Here is a 20,048-nt window from a genome sequence, read left to right as displayed (position 1 = left end):
GATGAGGCATGCACACTCGCACACACACATGACGCACGTAAATGAGGCATCACACACGCGGGTGCGTCGTAACTGATGAGGATAGGTGTACATCCGTTCGGCCACCGGAGATGTAGTCCTGTGCAGATCACACCTCCGCATTCATGGCAAAAGCTCCGAGGTCAGATGAGTTCAAACAGGCAAGTGGACGTCAAGAACAGATAGAATGAGTGCAGGCATTGACGGTGCTGCACGGGGTTAGAACAAGGACCCAGGGTTGCTGCAAGGCTGAGCGGCTTGTTGTTTATACGGATCAGTTGGGACTGGAGCATTGCCCTCCCCAAATTGTATAAAGGGCAGTCGATGAGGGCATGTCGAATGCTTGCCACCATGCCGCAGTTGAAACACGAGCCGGTTGAAGCATACCCTAGTCTGTGTCTGAACTGCGGTGTGAAAGCCGCATTGAGGCGAAGTCGATGCAGAAGGGAGGAGAGACAGCGGGGCAAAGGGCCTGGGGAGGGAAAACGACAAAGTTGGATCTACGGCATGCAGGACCCGTCTGTAATGTCCCGGCGATATTGTTGCGCCGCCATTGGTTGCATCATCTCCGACAAGAATGTCGTCCTGGCACCACGGGTCAACATATTCTGTATCACAGCCTGGCATAATCTGGCAGCAGCAGCCACTCTGCCAGCCCCTACATTTCCGCTTAGTTCACAGTGACCTGGGATCTACTGAAAAGTGATGGAGTGACCTACGTCGCACAGACGCCGAACGTCGCTGAGGATGTCCGTGACAATTGGAGCTAATGTGCCTCGCGCACCCATGCTCTCTATGCACTGCAGGGCTGGCCTGGGGTCCGTGCACAACCCACATTCGCGGAGCCTCGCGCAGAGGAACGACAAGATGCCGCAAAGCTCTGCGGACGTAGATGAAGTGCAGTGTGCCAGGCGATACCCGTGAGACACCTGGACCGATGAAATAACGAAGGCGCTCGATGAACATACAGGTGTAGATGACCCATCGGTGTAGACGGCAGATGCTCAGCGTATACGCTTAACATCATGTCCAATGACATCTGGCGAAGGACTGACGATGGCACTTGCTTTTTTTAACGTTGAGTCCCGGAATACCAGGGAGCGAGGGCAGTGAGAGAGATCACGAGGGAGACGAAGACACTGTTCGGTTACTACAAACGTGAGAAATTTAGGCTTTGCTTCCGCAATAATCTTGTAGAGGTTGCTCTGCTTCTGCCAGTGAAGTTTCGGTGTGCATTCTCGGGCCTCAGACGAAGACATATTCCAGACGTTCAACCTCGCGACGAGCGAAACCTCTGACTTCAAAGTGGTCCTCGAGAAGTTCGACAAACACGTACTTCATTCCTCGTCGGAACAGAATTTATGAGCGGGCAAAATTCAACACGAAAATTGGAACGAGAATCGGTCGACGATTTCGCAACCTCCCTACACAGGTCATCTGAAACATGTGACTATGAAACGCTCAATGACGACTTGCTACGTGACCGTCTCGTGGTAGGCCTCGGAGACACCCTCTTGCCTAAAAGGCTCCAACTGGATTCTACGCTGACGTTAGAGAAGGCACTAACGACTGCGCGTCAGTACGAAGCTGTGAAGCAGCAACGAGGCGAACTTCGTACCTTGGGGGACAACTGCGACGTTGCACGGGTTACGACTAGGTGGGCAGACGCTATTCAACTCCCTACAGGCACCAGGCTTGAACCCACAAAGAGTAAGAAGCGGCCCTCACGTACCCGTGGCCGGAAAGTGTGTCCTTGGTGCGGTTTACAGCCTCATCCCTGGTCCCAATGCCGTGCAAAAGGGTCTACCTGTCATAAGTGCAACAAAAAAGGACATTGTGCCAATGTTTGTCGTTCGACCTCCAGCAACAAAAGTGTACAAGGCTTTCTTGGGACATCGTCAGCAACGACTACGACGTCTGCACGTTCTAACGGGGACATCACCATTGCGGTAAATGATCAATCGATTCTGTTTCGCATTGATTCCGGAGCAGATGAGACGGTTGTGTCAGAAGATTCGTTCCGGAAGCGGTTTCCCCAGTTGGTTCTTCAACCTCCAAATCGGCAGCTGTCGGGTCCTTACGGTCGGTCCTTGAAGGTAATAGGGAAGCAACTTATGCGACTTTCGTCAAACAGTGTACAATCTCAGCAAGAAGTATTAGTTATTCGACATTTGAGACACAACTTACTGTGAAAACACGCAATTGAAGGACTCTGTCTCCTCGCTCCAATATACGACGTTGGACCGACGTTACTGCAACCCCTGTCGGCGTACCCTCAACTATCTCGAGGTCGTGGAACTATTCGTGGCGACTACTGTCTCCGGCTGAGATCAGACGCGACTCCATTTGTAATCACCTCTCCACGCAGAGTGCCACTACCGTTGTACGTACAGACACGAACGGAATTGCGTGAGATGGAGCGACTGAGAGTCATCACAGAGGTCCAAGAGCCAACAGACTGGTGCGCTGCTATGATAGTGATACCGAAAAAGACCGCCGGCGTGCACATCTGTGTTGACCTGACGAAGCTTAATCGTTTCGTCCTTCGCGAATGGTACCCCATTCCGTCTGTGGAGCACACCCTTGGTAGACTGTCTGGTGCTCGCATCTTTTCGAAGCTCGGCGCAAATTCTGGCTTTCCGCCGATTCATCTGAGTAAAGAGAGCCTCCTCCTCACCACCTTCATTAGTCCCTTCAGACTGTTCTGTTTTAATCGTCTACCTTTTGGCATCTCCCCTGCACCCGAACATTTCCAACGACGTATAATGGAGATCCTAACAGGACTACACTCTTAAAAAAAGGGTGTACTTTAACTCCTTTCCTTCCCACATATATAACACCCTTTTGGAGAGTACAATTACGCTCAAAAGGGTGTCTCCTCACTCCCTCAAGGGAGTAGCATACCACCTTCTCCCTGCTGGGGAGTAATATTACTCTCCGGTAAGGAGAAAGGTGTTATGCTACTCGCTTGAGGGAGTGAGGACCAGCTAACGCCGCGGCTACTGAACATGCTGTTGCGATTGCTGCGGTACAGTTACAACATTATCCATGTGATCGGCAAAGAACTTGTCCTCGCAGACGCTCTATCGCGCAGTTCTTTAGCGTCAGCTTCGTCAACGACACTAGAAAGAGTGCAACAGTTCGTGACTCTCACCTTTTAAAGCTCAGCTACGCCGATTTTCGAGTGTTACAGAATGGAATGGTACTCACACGATGTGTTCATAAGGGAACACTGATTATGTGTGCAAAATAATTATCCCAAACTCCTCGCGGTTTTTCGAAAAAGTGAATTCTTAGTTTCACTGACATTCCGTCTTGTGGCCCGCAAACCCTGTGTCGACGACGCATTCGTGGTCTGCCCGTGCTCCGGCTTGGCATGACATTTGGCTTGGTTTCTTCCGCCAAGCCGGCCGGTTTCTTCTGCCGAGCCGTCTGCTGCGCAGATTGACATTGGGGAAGTGATAAACAGTTCGCTATTAGGGAGCCAATATATTTCTGTGACTTGACTGTTCCCACGAGGAGCGTGAGTTTTGCTTGATTCGACTGCAAATCATTTGCTAGGCCAGTACAGACTTCCTGGTGTGTTTCGTGTTCTGTGCTGCGTGCCTAGAATGCGCGAGCGTTTTGCTCCCGTCTGCAAGAACACTCCAGCACGCAGTTCCAATGTTTCAAACCACAACTTTCCGAAAGGGGAAAGATAAAGCTATTGACTGCAACAATCGGTTACAGCTCCGACTGGGTGCCACCTTCGAAAACAGCGATTTGATCTGTTCATTTCGCTCATACGGATGTTACGGAAGCAATGCGCAACTTGTTTCACAGGAAGCCGAAGATACCGCGTCGGGATGCTGTGCCAACCTTATCTGCAGCAGGAAATTGTAGAGGCAGGACAAGGCAGCAGATAAAGGTAAGTCGCGTAATGTTAGACAAGTCAGTCATGCGGTGCAAATGCCATCACATAGAAAAGAAAAATACGCTATCTGTCAGTTACTGCTTCATCTTTTAGAGATTATGCCCCAGCGGGTGTATTCTCAGAACAGATTTGGAATTGCCTTATTTGTTAAATGATTTCGCAGGCATTCTGGCACCACCGAAAAGCTTGCATTCCACGTCTCAACTATCACCTTTCGGGTTTCAAGCTGAAGGCTGTCACCAGTGCCAACCAGACACCCCTTCAGAATTCATCTGTTTTTGTTGACGGGACGGTGACACCTGGTACTGAGACATTTCATTTTCTGATGAATGAAGTGCATTGCATCACTTGTGCTCGACTTCTTTTATTTGTATACCCTTGCTGTTGCTCACTAACTTAGAGTAACCATGCCTGAGGTGTCTGTGTTCTTAGTTTGAGTTTGATTATAGAAAAAAACGGAAGATATTGAATTCGTCACTGACGAATTCTGCTACTCCCACAAAGGAAATGAAATGAATGAAAAGAGAAAGAAAACTGAAAAGATGAAAAAGTAAAAATAGAAAGACATCACCCATCCCAGTCACCGAACTGTACGTGCATACGGAGCAGGGGTTCTACGACACCGTAGTTTTCATGCTGCACAGTATGTTTTTTTTCTTGTTATTTCTGTTTTCCGAATACTAGACAGTTTTAAGCGCAGTCGTGGGGTAGAGGAGATGTTGTCGTGCACCAGTATCATCCATTGAACTGTTGATGTCTTACAATTTTTTCTTTGCTACTGTTTCAGATGCATTCAACAAGTATATAGACAGTGTTGTGCAAGATGAGAAAGAAAAGGCAACAAGGAAAGGTTCGTTCCGTGCACAATGTGCGTGGGATGCTAAATGTCCTCAATAAAAAAACAAATGTCAACACTTCTATATGTGCACTGTATGCTTTCACATCATCCCAAGGTGCTCTGCTGCTGCTGCAGTGTCAAGTCACGGGCATGCTATTATTTAGACGCATATCTGTTACGGAAAACATGAGACCCCACAAAATATGGGCCCTACGTGGATGTGGGACCCCACATCAATATGGGGTGTGGGATCCTACATCAATATGGGATGTGGGATGCCACATCGATATGGAATATGAGATCCCACGTCAGTATGAGATATGAGATCCCACATCGATATGCGATATGAGATCCCACGTCAGTATGAGATATGAGATCCCACATCGATATGCGATATGAGATCCCACATCAATATGCTATGTGGGATCTTACACCAGAATCCCACATCGAAGTTTTGTGGGATTTTTCAACAGGGGGGCAGCATGTTTTGGACAATACATGATGATATGTTCAGTGTCTTCCACTGTCCCGCACAGTAAACAGTTGGGCGAGTCCACCTTGCCCACTTTATGAAAAAACTGGTGAACATATGGCACATTCAGGCGTAGACGATGCAGGAGAGTTTCTATGTGTCCGGGCGTTTTTGAAGGTATGGTAAAACTCAGCTCCGGGTCTAGCGTGCGGAGCAGTGACGGACCCCTGTCGGCTTGGTGCCATTTTTTCCTGCGGATGTCATCCGTCATAGATTTTGGGAGAGATTTGATGTCCTGCTTGGAAAACGTGACTAGATGTTCTGTCGATGACAGGTGTGCGATGTTCGCCATTTCGTCCGCCTTCTCGTTACCACTTATGCCAATATGGCCAGGTATCCACTGAAGAATGACGTCGTGACCGATGTCTGTGCACTTGCGACACACTAACAGGAGGTCTCGTACTGTTGACGCCGTACGGCCTTTTTCCAATAACGATGAGATAGCTTCAACGCCGGCTTTGGAGTCACAGTACACTATCGATTGCGCAGGCAGCTCGAGCGTGGCAAGGTAAGTCATGGCTAGCTGTACAGCTACCAGCTCCGCTGTCGACGATGATGTCCTGTGAGACAATCGTGCTATGCCTTCCCTCTTGTGCCCTGGTGTTACAAATGCGGAGGCAGACCCGGATAGAGTCGTGGACCCGTCGGTGAAGATGGCTACACGACCTTTGTGCCTTTCCATCAATTCGAGGCAGTGCAGTCTCATGGCCAAAGGCGGGAGGCTTGACTTTCCCTGGTTGATCCCGGGCACGATGGTACAGATAGGAGGTGTCTGTAGTGTCCATGGAGGGTGCGGGTCCGCTTGTTGCGGCCGTGCTGTTGGCAATGTACGTCGATATGGAGAGAGTGCTTTTAAGAAAGAATTAAGAGTTTCGGCGAAGCAGCTTCCGCACCAGGGGATGGTGATCATGCTGAGTGCACAGGCGAAGGTAATGCCGAACCGTTTCACGCATCCTTAGTGCCTCGAATCGAGGTTCTTTGGCCTCTGCTACGGTCAGTGTGTTAGAGGTGGCATTGGGTACCCCAAGGCAGACCTTCAAACTCCTTGCTAAGACGCTTTGCAGCATGTTCTCCGACGTAGCGCAAATGTTGTTCAGAACTGGAAGGTGATACGCTGCCATTTGCTGGATGAGGGCTCTGTGCACAGTCAGTAGTGACGACGTTGACATTCCCCACCGGGGTCCCATGAGATGCCGTAGTATGTTAATCCGAGCGTCAGCTCTGCCCTTCAGATACTTGGTATGGGCGGCCCATGTTAGTTGTGCGTCGATTATAACTCCCAGAAAGCGATGATGTGAAACCCGTTGGACTGGCTGCGTCGAGAGCTGCAATTGGAAGTTGTTCATCTTTTTCCGTGTGAAGGGTAGGAAGACCGTCTTTTCGAGAGATATGTCCATTCCCCTCTGTGTCAAGAATGCTAGCGTACAGTCGAGGGCATCTTGAAGCCGCCGTTGCAGCGCTGGTAACTGTACGCCCGATGTCCATAGGCAGATGTCATCGGCGTACATACTGATGTGTATATTTTTGTGCAGTTGCTGTGGAAGGTCCGCCATAACCACATTGAAAAGCAACGGACTGAGAACGATGCCTTGTGGCACTCCACTCGAGAGGGCGTATCTGTCGCTGTCTCCATCTTCTGTCTTCATGTATACGGACCGCCGTCGAAGTAAATCCGCAACCCAATGTAGGGTCCGACCCTTGATCCCGCGAGCATACAGTTCATGGACAACATGGCTGTGGCTTACCGTGTCGTACGCTCTTCGGACATCGAGGAACACTGCGACCATAATCCGACCCTCGGCGCGCTCGTGTTCTACAAAGGTAATTAGGTCCAGGATCCCGTCCATGGTGGACCTGCCTTTGCGAAAGCCGGACATGCAGTCTGGGAATTGCTTCTCCGTCTCTAAAAACCACTCCAGTCGGCTTAAAACCATCTTTTCTAGCACTTTACATACACAGCTCGATAGACTTATTGGCCTGAAGATTGATATGTCCCGGGGTGATTTCCCTGGCATTAAGACCGGGATGATCCTGGCTACTTTCCACGATGTGAGAAGTTCAGCATCGTACCAGCTTTTGTTAAAGATATCTAGTAAAGTCTTCTGTGCTGCGACATCCAGCCAGCGGATATGTTTGTACGTGACACCGTCGGGACCCGGTGATGATTTGCTGCTTCGTGATTGTGTCGCTGCATTAAGCTCAGCGAGAGTGAAGCTCAGGCCTAATGCACCTGGAGAGGCATCTTCGGTCAGTATTGTAGTGTTCTTGGCGATCTCTTCCGACAGGCGATATGATTGAGACTTTGACGCCTCGGATGGCCTAGTAAGCAGGCCGCAGAATTAGTTTGCGATGAATCTCTCATCGGAGTTTCGATGCAGGGCAAGTGCTCTGAACGGGTACAGCTGTCTATTTGTTGACCCAAGTGCATTTATCATATGCTACACACGTGTAGCGGGGATAAATGGTGTAAGTCTGGAGCAGAACGACTGCCAACTCTTGCCGGGATAACTTTTGTAAGTGACGCCGGGTGAGACGCTGGAGACGGCACGCTTCGCGATAGTCGCATGTTGTTATCCTCACATGCAGCTCATTTCGCCTGGGCTGTGCAGCATGAGCAAAAGCACATATTGTTTTTGCTCACATGACACGGGACATAAATACTATACAGCATTATACATCATGTAATCTAACAGTTGTTCACGTTTGGATATTTTAACCATGGAATTTACCCTGCATGCACCATACCATGTCCAAACACGAACAACTGCTAGACAGCAGCATGTACTGTTGCCGTATAGGCATTTATGGCTTGCGTCCTGTGATCGGAAACAATGATATCTTTTTCTGCTACAACCGGTAAACTACAGTATAGATTTAGAAATAGTGTCTCATATCATAAACCACTATGGGAAATGGCAGTTTGAAAAACTGGAGAAGACTGTCATTCGAACAGGGGACATGTTCTACGGTGAATTTTTTTACAGTGTGTGCTGTACCACGTAATGCACTGCAGGCCCACCACAGTATGGTAACGCTCTGAATACTGATTTGCTCAAAAAAGGAACGTGTGCGTTTCTTGAACTAACTTCCCCTTATGCTGTGGTGGTGGTGGTGGTGGCGTAAACCGGCTTGCCGTTGTTGGCCTCACGAATGTGGGCTGCGTCACGACTGTAGCCAGGATGAGATGAGATTATGTGATAACAGATGAAGGAATGATGACGGCCGAAAGTTACTATCTAAGGCAGTCACTGCCAGAGTTGATGAAAAGTCCGAGCAGTGCTCATAGCCTTTGAGCGAGGCCCGATTCCTGGAGAAAGCAGACGAGGCTGCGAATTTTGGAGTATCTTTTCCTGAAAGCGCCTCTGGGATGGAGGACATCATCCACCGTACAATTCCTGCAATGGCCAAGGTATTTCTCCCGCACCGCAGCATATGCACCGCAATGCAGTAGGATATGTTCGATAGTTTCAATTTGCTGACAATGTATGCAGTTTGCGTTGTCTAGAGAGCCAATCTTGAATAATTGTGATTTAGTGAAAGCGCTTCTTGTTCGCAACCTGAAGAGCAGGGTTTGTTGACTGCGGGAAAGTCCTTTCAGTGGGAGATCAAGTCGATGATTTTCCAGGATGTCCCTTATGCAAAATCGCAGAAAAATGTTTTCAGCCAATGGGGAGGGAGAGGACATCATTCTGGACTCTCGTTGACCTACAATGTGTTGTGTGTGAAGGTCATTTTGAGGAGTGTATAGCTGGCACAAGACTGTGTTCCCACATTCTTGGCAGTGTTGACTAATAACCATAAGAAAATAGAGAGTACATTTGTTGCTTCATATAATTGTGTCATGGCAAAGTATGTAGAGATACATCTGTCTCAACATACAGGTGTCAAAACTGCTTTGTGTGCCTAAAAGATGACAAATAGTTGTCTGTTCAACACCACTTGTCATATGCCGGCCTCCATGACATATCTGTGGCATTCCAAAGTGATTAACATGTCCCAACGATATGTGCAATGCTGAAGATGACTGTGTACCTTCTATTGATTCTTGTTTCAAGAAACGTACTGTGTGATTTGCGAACAGCACCTGGCTGTACCTTCACAATTCTACATAAAAATATATAAAGTTTCCGGAAGGAAACATGATTAAGGTCCATAGCAAAAACCATAGGACGGGGGATAGGAAGGCATACACAATGTCTCAACATTGTGTGTGTATGTCCCTTCTTGTATCTCCCCTTCGGGTCTCGCATTCATGGACACTATCACCAGCTCGCTTGCTATTGAACCGTTCTTTCTACAATAAATGTCACTTTTATGAACTGGATGGCAGCCAACGTGCTCTCAATAAAAAAAAATAGTGCAAGGAACTCAATATGATCCTTAGGCTGTGCGTGGTCATTGCTTTCTGACAAATGGTGATTTAGAATTTCAGGGCAGTGCTTGCAGTGTTCATACACATGTACATACTTCGTACATACTTGTGTTCTCACCCTTGACGCCCATTGTGTCATCTGTAATCTGCTAACATGCACATAGCTAAAACAAAGTATATTTGTATTTGTTTGAATACAGTTGGTACAGCACATTGTCTTTTACACGTTCTAATGAACAAATTCTCTACTCTGCAAGTCTCCTGTCAGCTCTACAGAGCAGCTTCGAATTTCACTAAAAGCCACGTGTGAAGCCTAGACCAAACTAGTGTTGAAGGTCCATATAGGTCATATACAGATGCAATTATTATTATTAGATCATAGGTCAGGCTTAGGTCCTGGTTAGTAGCAACGTAATTGATCCTTATTAAAAATTGGTGCGGGAGGTGACCAAATCAATAAATACACCAACTGACTCTTACAAATTTCGTAGTGTTATACTTTTGAAGTAACATAAATACGCCGCAGTGCTCTTTTCTGCTTTTTTTCCTTTTAACCCAGGAATATTAGGTCTTCTGCATCACCAGCCTTAGTTGCTGAGCATGCAGTTATTTACGTTGAGTGCTGCAGTTTCATATTTGTTTCTCTCGACAAGCTAGCCCGGGCTTCCCCATTTCGATAAGGGTCTTCCAGCTTTGACAGGGCATTTGTGGACAAGGAAAACATTTGGACTCTGTATTTTGCTACGAAGTGCACCGTACAGGGCACAGGACAGCATAAACCATTTCCACCAAGGTTATTAAATTTGTGATAAAGTACATATACCTTTTGTCACTGACTAATTTGGTGGAAAAGTTACTTGAGTGGCAGTTGTGCAATTTTAAGCGCATGTTTAAAAAAAATTAGGGTATGGGACGTGCTGCCTGGTTAAACATGTGGAGTACACAATATAGTAATTGGGGGTTTACATCACGAGACAACTGAGTGTGGAATGCACAACACAGTGTAATATTCCTTATTCTGGCAATGTTAGCATGGTTCAAGAAGTGGGAAATGTTGCACTACCCTTTATAACATTTGTTGGACCCAGCAAATCGGATACATATAACTTGATTTGAATATAACTCAGCCTAACTCAAAAGCAGTATGAGATCGACCCGTACGTGGTTATTTGCGAAACTATTATGAATGAAATATGGCCTGTGTGGTATAGACCAATGCGCACACTCAAGTAAACATGCAAAAAATACGTATAAGGGCTTTCGATCTACATGCCGAGACGTGCTCTACAAGATAAACGACACACTACAAAACTACATCCAACACTTTGTGCGGGGCAACTCTAATGACCACTTTCATATAACCGACGAATGGTTGAACGAATGCAGTTCGAACGGTCACGATACATTCCTACGTCGTTCATTGCGGTCGTGCTATGATGCTGCACAATATATGTATCGTGTGTAACAAGTCTGGCAATCGCACGATGTGCACATGGGCAGAAATGCGGTCTTCTGTCTTTGAAGCCCAGTCCTCTGCAGCTATAGGCTCAAACGACCACCAAGTCTCACGTTGTTGCTCAATCTCTCCCATTCCTGCACTTGCAGTAAAAGCAACAAACGGGTCGACGTGAATGGCAGCTGAACGGTTGAAGTGCAAAGTTCTCGAGCACATAATCACAATAATTGCATGTCGAAAATGTTGGTGAGGTCAGTTCGCAGTTCTTGTTTCCATCGTTCCCAGGCAGAAATCAGGACTGGTTCCCGAATGGTCCCCAAGTGGTTCCATTTGCAGTTGAATGGTCCCAGATGGGTCCCCAAGTGGTATTAATGGTCCCACTCTGGCTTTAAGCGGGTTTCATTCTGGTCCCAGATGGGTCCCCAAGTGGCGTTAGTGGTCCCATTCTGGCTTTAAGCGGGTTCCATTCTGGGCCCAGATGGGTCCCAAAGTGGTGCAATGTTCCCACTCTGGCTTTAAGCGGGTTCCATTCTGGGCGCAGATGGGTGCCAAAGTGGTGTGCGGTTCCCACTCTGGCTTTAAGTGGGTTCCATTCTGGGCCCAGAAGGCTGCCAAAGTGGTGTGTGGTTCCCACTCTGGCTTTAAGCGGGTTCCACTTTGGGCTCAGATGGTTCCAGCAGTTCCAGCTGGAGCCTCACAGGTGCCATTTTGTTCCCAGAATGGTCACTTGAGACTCCAAGTTGGGCAGCTTCCCAGCTTCCCCCTTTGAGATTTCATCTTGTCCACACTTGCCATATATCCTGATTTTGTTTGATCTATTACTCTGATCTATTTTAGCACATGCATGATCTCTTTTTATCCAGGTGCGTGCGTCTGCGATCAAATATATGCTGTATCCCTGTAACTCCAATTCGAGCACATATTCTCATCTGAAGGTGCACATCATAACATATTAAGTACCAGAGAAAGGTAAAAAATACATCTCAACAACAACAAAAATTAAGCTAAATAACTAGAAGAAAGACAACGACAAAAAAGAAAAGGTAACTGCAGAGGCTGATGCAATGTGAAGACGCTACGGCGGCTACAAATTCAAACTTCAAACGGCGAGAGCCGAGAGGGAGAGGAGAGGGCGAGAGTGGCAGGTGGCATGGCGGCATGGCAGTTGGATCTTGAACGCGTCGCAGCAAGTTGGTTTTGTCTTCAGTTGCCGTCGCAAGGATGGTGTATCTCCTGTGCAGTATTTACGTGTGTTTTAGTGGGCTTTGTAAGACAATGCGATGACAATGGTTCCTGTGCAACACATTGTCGATTTCCCGGAAGAGTTTTGACGCCAAGAAGACCTAAACGGCGTAGGGGCAAAACGCACTGTGAAACACCAATCGGACTGCACGTCGCGAATGTTTGCAGGTATGAGTGATGACCGTGATGTTTTGATTACTATTAAACAGATGTTTCATTTTAGAAACTTTGGAGGAACTTGAAGAGAAACAGGATAAGAAGATTCCGAACGTACGGTGAAGAGGAAGTGGGTGTCGCGACCTGCAAAGGAAAACAGGAGTGTCATGTGTCATCTTCTCTAAGAAAATACAAGATGTGAGGTGGCCAACGAACGAAAGCTCCCTGTGGTCCGTGAGTGCATCGCACAGTCAGGCATATGCTTTGTGAAGACACAGTGAGTGATCCGACTTATACCAGGCTCCCACAGCTCCCCATAGAGCCCATAGTTTGAGATAATTCAGGCAACACTGGGCATGCAACCAATGAAAATGAACTATGATGCCTACCATTCGGCCAATCAGGAGCCTCTCAGTTTGGCTCGCTTTCGGCCCGGTACCGGCTACCATCGGCTTTTACTTTTGCTCGCTTTCATGCCCGACGCTCGTTATCCCGTATTCCAGAACAACTAGGCAAATTTTGGACAAAATACACATTTATTTGAAACATCGTACTGACTCAATAGTCTGACACAAATATTCACCGTGCGTAGAGTCCAAATCGTTGCGTTCGTTGACCAAGTTCGAACTTGCAAAACACACACAGTCTACTCCTAGAAGCGAGCGACGCTCACACGAGTGCATGCGATTTCACGGTGACCATCTCCTTTCGTTGGTCGCAGTGTGAAGGTTTCATCGAAGCGGGAAATGCTTGTCGCACGGACACCGAATCCTGTCTTCGTTGTGACTGCATTTGGAAATGCGACGGCGCTCACAAGTGTTCCTCAGGCGTCAGCTCACCACTGCATTCCAGTTCTGAACTCGAGAGACTGGTACGTAGGATACTTGCGTCGGGAAACACCACAAAACGCGCTGAGTCACTTTGACACACTAACAATTCTGCGACTTCTCCACTTCTCTTTGAAAAATGTGGTCATAGTCATACGGTGCTGTCAACTGACATCGTCGAGACGCGGGACGCCGCTGCCACTTCTCTCCCTTCTCTTCTCATAACTGCCCGCCAGACAGGCAGCCCGCGAAGGAATGCTCTTTTGAAACTTTGTCAACCAATAGCGGAGCGCGCAATGTCCTTCGGCCAATGGGTATCAACTATGATGCCTGACGGAGTAATACCACGTGATGACGTGCAAACATTTTTTTAGAGCCGCGAAGAGTGGGAGCTATGGGGGCCTGCTTATACTACGTAGTATGAACATGTAGAGATGTATTGATTATTTCTTTCTGCTCAGTGTATGCTTTTAGCAGAATAAACGGTATTTACTTGAGCAATATGTGCATTTCTACGCATCATTTTCAGTCATGCATTCAGTGGCCCCAGCTGCAAAGTGGCCGGATCCCGGACCACTTAGCAGAGGGGACCACTGGTTCCAGTTCAAGTGGGACCATCGTGAAGCTGGTTCCACTTTCAACTGGTCCCAGTCACTAAGTGGGACACACTCAAAGTGGGACCTGTCCAATAAACCACTTTGAAGTGGTCCCACTCCAGAGTGGTCCCATTCTGAAGTGGTTTAACGAACTGGTCCCCCATGGGACCACTTGGCAAGTGGGACCAGAGTGGGACCATTACTAGGCTGGGACCAGAGTGGGGGCCAGAGTGGGACCAGTTCGTTAAACCATTTTGAAATGGTCCCATTCCAGATTTCTGCCTGGGTTCAATAGTTCTCGGGATTACCTCGGACGAAACGCTCATCGTAGCCGGCCGCCATAACTGGATTTCCTCGCAAACAGGAGAAGCCGCCAGGGAAGTCGGAGAAAGCCTCAGCTTTCATCCCATCAGATGCACGATTCTCTATCTACGTAGATGGAGCAAGTTTTTCCCATCTACGTCACAAAAATGGCTGCGCCCATGGCTTGTTTTGGTTTCTTGTTGGCTTGTTTGGTTTGTGCGTTTGGGGGGCAGCTGGACGTGCTTGTTCTGAATATCACAACCGTTTTAACACATCGGGAAATCGGCGTAGCTGACCTTTAATTCTGTCCCCTTCACATCATCGAGCCTGGATGCTATCAAAGCTGAGAAGCAGAAAGACAAGATATGTCAAACGCTTCTCAAGTTCAGCAGCGCCGGGTGACCTCCCCGACGCGATCTTCGCACAGATTTCAAGGCTTATTGGAAGCTCATGTGTAGTAATGAAATTACAGTAATTAATTACTTTTTCTGGTAATTTGTAATGTAATTCATTACTTTTGACATTATGTAATTTGTAATGTAACGTAATTACATTCGGGCAGTAATTTTGATGACATTGCTCATTACTTTTTGCAAAAGAATCGAGTGTGTGTTCTGTGTTGCCACTTGACAGAAAGAGAGTTTAGGACTGGCGAATTAAAAGAATCCCCACGCCCACTATGAGCGGTGACGCACTTAATCGGCACGTGGAATGTCAGTTCCCTTCGAAGAGTCAGTTGCCTTAGCTAGAGCACCCACAAACAAACGTTCTTCAGGTCAATGGTTTGTAGCCTTGGAGAATCATTGTTTGGGGGCCCCATCCTCCTGACAATCTTCCTGTTGTCGTGATACATTGTGTCATCTTATTCTCTACATTGTGGAACCATACGCCTTGCGTGGCACACTAGCTTGACATGTAGAAGAGACAAATAGAAGTGTACCAGCTAACTATTGTTGCATTGTCAGCATACATTTCCTCGAACTTCGGGGAAGGCAAGTTTCGTCAACTTTTGCGTTTTTGTCCCTTGTGACTTCCACAAAACTCGGGAACATGTATGCGAATAATGCGTTGTACTTGTAATGTGAGTTCATTACATTTTAATTGCAGTAATGAGTAATGTAATTTAAATAAATTCTAGCTCGAGTAATGAGCAATGTAATTTAATTACATTTTAGAAGTAATTTACCCAGGTATGATTCGGAGCACCGTCATGCTATCGCGGCTCACGAAAGCCTTCTTATGTGGAAGAACAGGATCGTCGTACTGGTCTCCTATCAAGATTACATCCTGCAGCAGCTACATATGGGGCATCAGGGTGTAACGAAGTGCATATCACGTGCGGAAGACAGCGTCTGGTGGCCCGTTGTCGGCACAGACGTTGCAGCTAACGTCAAAGCTTGCACACAGTGCATTCAGTATCGAAGGAACAGGCGAATGCAACTCCTGCCTATGGAACTTCCTCGTAGGCCCTGGCAAAGGATTGCTATGGATCTCTTTTCGTTGGGAGGCAAGTGGTGGCTGGTGATCACGGACTATTATTCTCGCTTTCCTGAAATTGCGCCGTTTGAAGACTTCTAAAACAGTTATCTAGCATTGAAAGTCTGCTTTTTGCAAGGCATGGCATTCCCGACGAAGTCATCAGTGATAATTGACCACAATTTTCAGGCGCCGAATTCAAGCGGTTCGCCCAAGCACACAAGTTCACCCACATTACTTCTAGTCCCCGCTATCCGCAATGTAATGGGCTCGCGGAGGTTGCAGTGAAAATTATCATGAACTCGTTAAAGAAGACTGGAGACCCATACGGAACTTATCAATGTTTACGCTAGCAGTCTCGTAGCCGCGTATCACTTGTGACTGCTTCTACACAGGCACTGCGGCGGCGTAACCCGACAGCTTTAAAAGCGCATCTTTGAAGAATAAAGGACTTTTTGTCTAATGCACCACCGAATGGGGGCCACTCACTGCTGTAGAACGTTCTGGACTTTATAGACAGAGAAAGAAATAGGAGGCCACTCGTGTCGACATCGGCCATTACAGCAACAAAAGGAGTCCAAACGACGCCAACCATAGCGCACAACATGTCCGTAGTTGAACGTCAAACCCTCTCTCTGACACCGGGCTTCATCCCTTCATTCCTCCCACCCCCTTTTGCTGTGCTTCCTTCTTGCTGAATTGTTGAAACTGCAAACTGCTAGCAGAAAACAAATGATCAGAAAAAGAAGGAAAGGAAGCAACAATATTACCGCCAAGTAAACTATAACGGGAGCACCGTAGCTGACCCAATTTCTTTCCGATTTTTAGAGCGCCTTCTGACAAGTCTGTATTTCATAACCGACGTACGAGAAATGTATACGAGGTAAAAAATTCAAGTTGAGCATTTTGCCCTTACGGCTTCTGTAGTTTTGTAAAATAGCTTCCCAGTTGCTGATTGGATGGCGTCCCTACGTTTCTACAAGACATCGCATGCGTACTTCCCATTTCAAGTATGTACAGAGCTAGAAAATAGAAGAAGGCCTGTCTTACTTTCGCAACCTGGGACTTGCGCTGAGGGAGCCGCCTTCCAGATGGACCTCTTGGCCTGCTTTTCGTGATGCTAGGAAGCGCGCCGGGTAACTGAATCCCTTCGAATGTCTCACTGACGTCAGGGCCCTGCATCGCAATGCCAAAATCTGAGTATGGCTATGGTGGCATACTGCAATGACCAACGAGGCAGGAGTACGTACGTTCCATCTGCCACTACGGAATGTGCATTTTCATGTGTAGAACTCTTTTTAAATAATTTTGGTATTTATACAGTACCAAGATACGCAAAAGCTTCCCAAGCAACATTCTCGGCATCACAATATTTCTGCATATTTTGTTCATATTTAGATGTTTCACGCAGCATAGTTGCATGCATATTTTGCAAGATTTTTGTGCATAAAATCCCGGGCCCTAGTTATCAGTATGAAATTTACCACACCTAAATGTGTCGAAGTAGAACTTGTCTCTATGCATTGTGCTCCGAAGGTGGCTCATAGCAGATTTAGTGTGCTACGAAACCAATCGAAGTTTAATCTGAACCGCAGCCATCGTAGCCAGCGCTAACCAGAATGTTTCACGATCGATTTCAACCGTTTAAACAGAGGAATGTTCTACGGGAACAATAAAAAGCTCGTCACACGACTCAGCGTTGTCTTAAAGTGTGTTTTACACACTCATTTCAGAAACTTTTATTTGTTATTACCCACCTGTCCCCCACTCCTTCCTGCTGTCCTCTCTCCATCTGTCACGTCTGTATACGCCGCTCATAGCCACAGTTACTTCGCTTCGCTCACACGGAATTTAAAAAAAAAGGTTGGTTTTGACGCTCGAAAACTCCGCCAGGACACGCCGGGCAACTGTGGGTCACAATATAGCGGTAGCGGTTTCAGTCATACCGCGGTGCTGCCCTATAAGTTTGGGTCACCTATGTAGCTATACCGGTCGACGCTTCTGTTACACTGTGCTTTTTGCAGTTGCTAATAAACGTTGAAAACGTTGAACGCTGAAATATTCATTTCAGGAAAAAGTCCCTGCTGTGTTGTGAATTGTGCCGCTATTAAAAACAAAACCAAAAAGCAGAAAAAGCAAATTCGTACAGAAATCGTACAGAAACGTGAGCAAAGCGTATCGTACATACAGCTTTGATATCATGCCGGAGCGTTTCGAATGAGCTTTCATGGTTCTTTGGAATCCTTTCAGTGATTATTGTGTGACATACCTGTGATTTTGTCTGTCGTCTGGCACCAAGTAAGCGTCTGGATGAAGGTTTCTTTGCAAGCGGCCGTTGTGATAGTCGGCCACAGATCGCTGCAATCCAGTCACACATTTCAGGTTCACTGTCTGCGGAGAACACGTGGCAAACCTGCATGATGTTTGTATGGAGACATAAGTACATCGTCAAGTGATATAACAGAACAGATTGTACTTCTATCATGGGATTCTTGTGGCCACCACCATCGTCACGAGTCCTGTCTCGTTTGTCCGAACCCTTCGGCAGTCGCCCCATATTGTCCGGGCCAAGAATTACTGGATAAACTTCCAATTCCATTAAAGTGACAGTCGCTCCGGAAACGTGTATGACGTACACTGGCATGCGGTTCTACGCACCGTTGAATTGTTAGAGCCTGAATAAATGAGTTTCCAAGTGCGAGTTTACCTTTAGTTTTGAGACTTAACGTCGTCCGCTTGGACATCCCCTCCTAGATAGCTTGTGCTGGAAGATATGAACCCTAAATCCCACACATTTGATGCCAGTGTTTCAATGTAACAATCTCTCCAGATTTATATATTGAAAGAACACAACAAATTGGTGCAACTCGGATTTATTGAAGGTAGAATGGCAGGTAGTAAGAAATTGCAAACAGTAAATGCAAAACGTACACAAAACGGATTACGCAAAACTCCAGATCACGTAGGAGTGTACACAAAATACAGGGGTCCCATTGATTCGCACTACATAATTCTGCATAACTTTGTCATGCAAAAACGAAAAAAGGGAACACCGTGACCAACACATACACTGCTGCCCCCCCCCCCAACAGGAAAGTCATGAAGTCGTATTAAAACTCCATCGTGAATCATATGCTCCAGATCAAAGAGTGTAGACACGCAACAAACACGCAATTGTCAAAGTGCCCACGTCCATGGATGTTCCGCACGACCCTCCCCCCCCCTAGCTCACCATTCCAAATCGTTACATACAAGAAAAGCCGCCCAAGTGGAATCCCAGTTGTCTTCAAATGTGTGGGGGAGTTGGATTCTTTCTGGAATGTCAACCCCAACTCAATAGCCCATGATGTACTCACCACGACGCAAGAGAAGGTTCTCCACCACCGAATCAACAAACATGGCACCCTCATAGTTCACGTCTTGTCGGAGCATTCAGCACAAGGCCTTCTGAGCCTTAGGTCCGTCGCTGGGATCTCAGTCAAAGCCTCTATCCCTGCGCACTACCGGAAGAATCACTGGCGTCCCTCGACGTTACAGCGAGGAACAGCTACTCGAATACTTCTGTTCCAGCGGTGTCACTGAGGCAAAACGGGAACTTGCCTACTCTCGAGAGAATGACGGGTCCGCACACACCATCGTCAAGAGTAGCGTACTCCTGACCTTCAAACCTGGCCAGGCGCTACCAGCGGAGATTCCCCTCGGCTTCACGTACTTCCCCGTGTCGGAATACGTAGATCACGATGTGAGCCCACATGCGCAAACTGTGGCGGCCACCACGCTGCAACGTACCGTGCCTGTACGGTTGCAAGGGCAGCAACAGCTTCACACCGACGGCGCATGCTCAGTGGAACATCGCATGCCCCTCCACCCCGTCGCTCCACTAATCTCCACACTGCTTACTTTCCGCGCCTATCTGGCTGTTCCGCGACACCCGCACACGCTGATCACGGCCCTTCCAAGTCTTTTGCCTCTGCCGTCAAGCAAGTGCCACATATCGCGCGCATCGCGGCCCAGGCCAGTGGACAGCGGACACCAGACCCTAAAATTCCGAAGCCCCATCTGTTGGAGGGACAAAGCAATACATCGCACACTGTAGTCGCAATGCTCTTCGCCGCCTTACGCGCCATCGTCCAGCAGCTCCCAACGGCGGCAGACGTACCTGCAGTTCAAGCTATACTTGCACTGGAACCTCTCCTCCGTACTGGCTCCTTCCTTACGCCCGATAATGAATAATGGTCGGCCTCGCGCCTCAATGGTTCATTATCAATCAACCACGATCTTCCACTGGAATTCACGCAGCCTGCAATCGAAGTTGTTTG

General features: G+C 47.5%; 1 protein-coding gene across 1 annotated transcript in view; it reads right to left on the bottom strand.

Annotated features, from left to right (window-relative positions):
- Positions 1 to 20,048, bottom strand: part of LOC135374465 (uncharacterized) — a 233,232-nt gene that overhangs the window by 99,660 nt on the left and 113,524 nt on the right. The window contains exons 4-5 of the mRNA XM_064607421.1: positions 17,999 to 18,142; positions 16,780 to 16,905 (exon numbers count right to left, since the gene is read on the bottom strand). Coding sequence (XP_064463491.1) covers positions 16,780 to 16,905; positions 17,999 to 18,142 — 270 coding nt within the window. The remainder of the gene's footprint in view (positions 1 to 16,779; positions 16,906 to 17,998; positions 18,143 to 20,048) is intronic.

Source organism: Ornithodoros turicata, unplaced genomic scaffold (assembly GCF_037126465.1).
Source record: "Ornithodoros turicata isolate Travis unplaced genomic scaffold, ASM3712646v1 Chromosome62, whole genome shotgun sequence".
Lineage (NCBI taxonomy): Eukaryota > Metazoa > Arthropoda > Arachnida > Ixodida > Argasidae > Ornithodoros > Ornithodoros turicata.
This window is presented reverse-complemented; position numbering and strand designations above follow the sequence as displayed.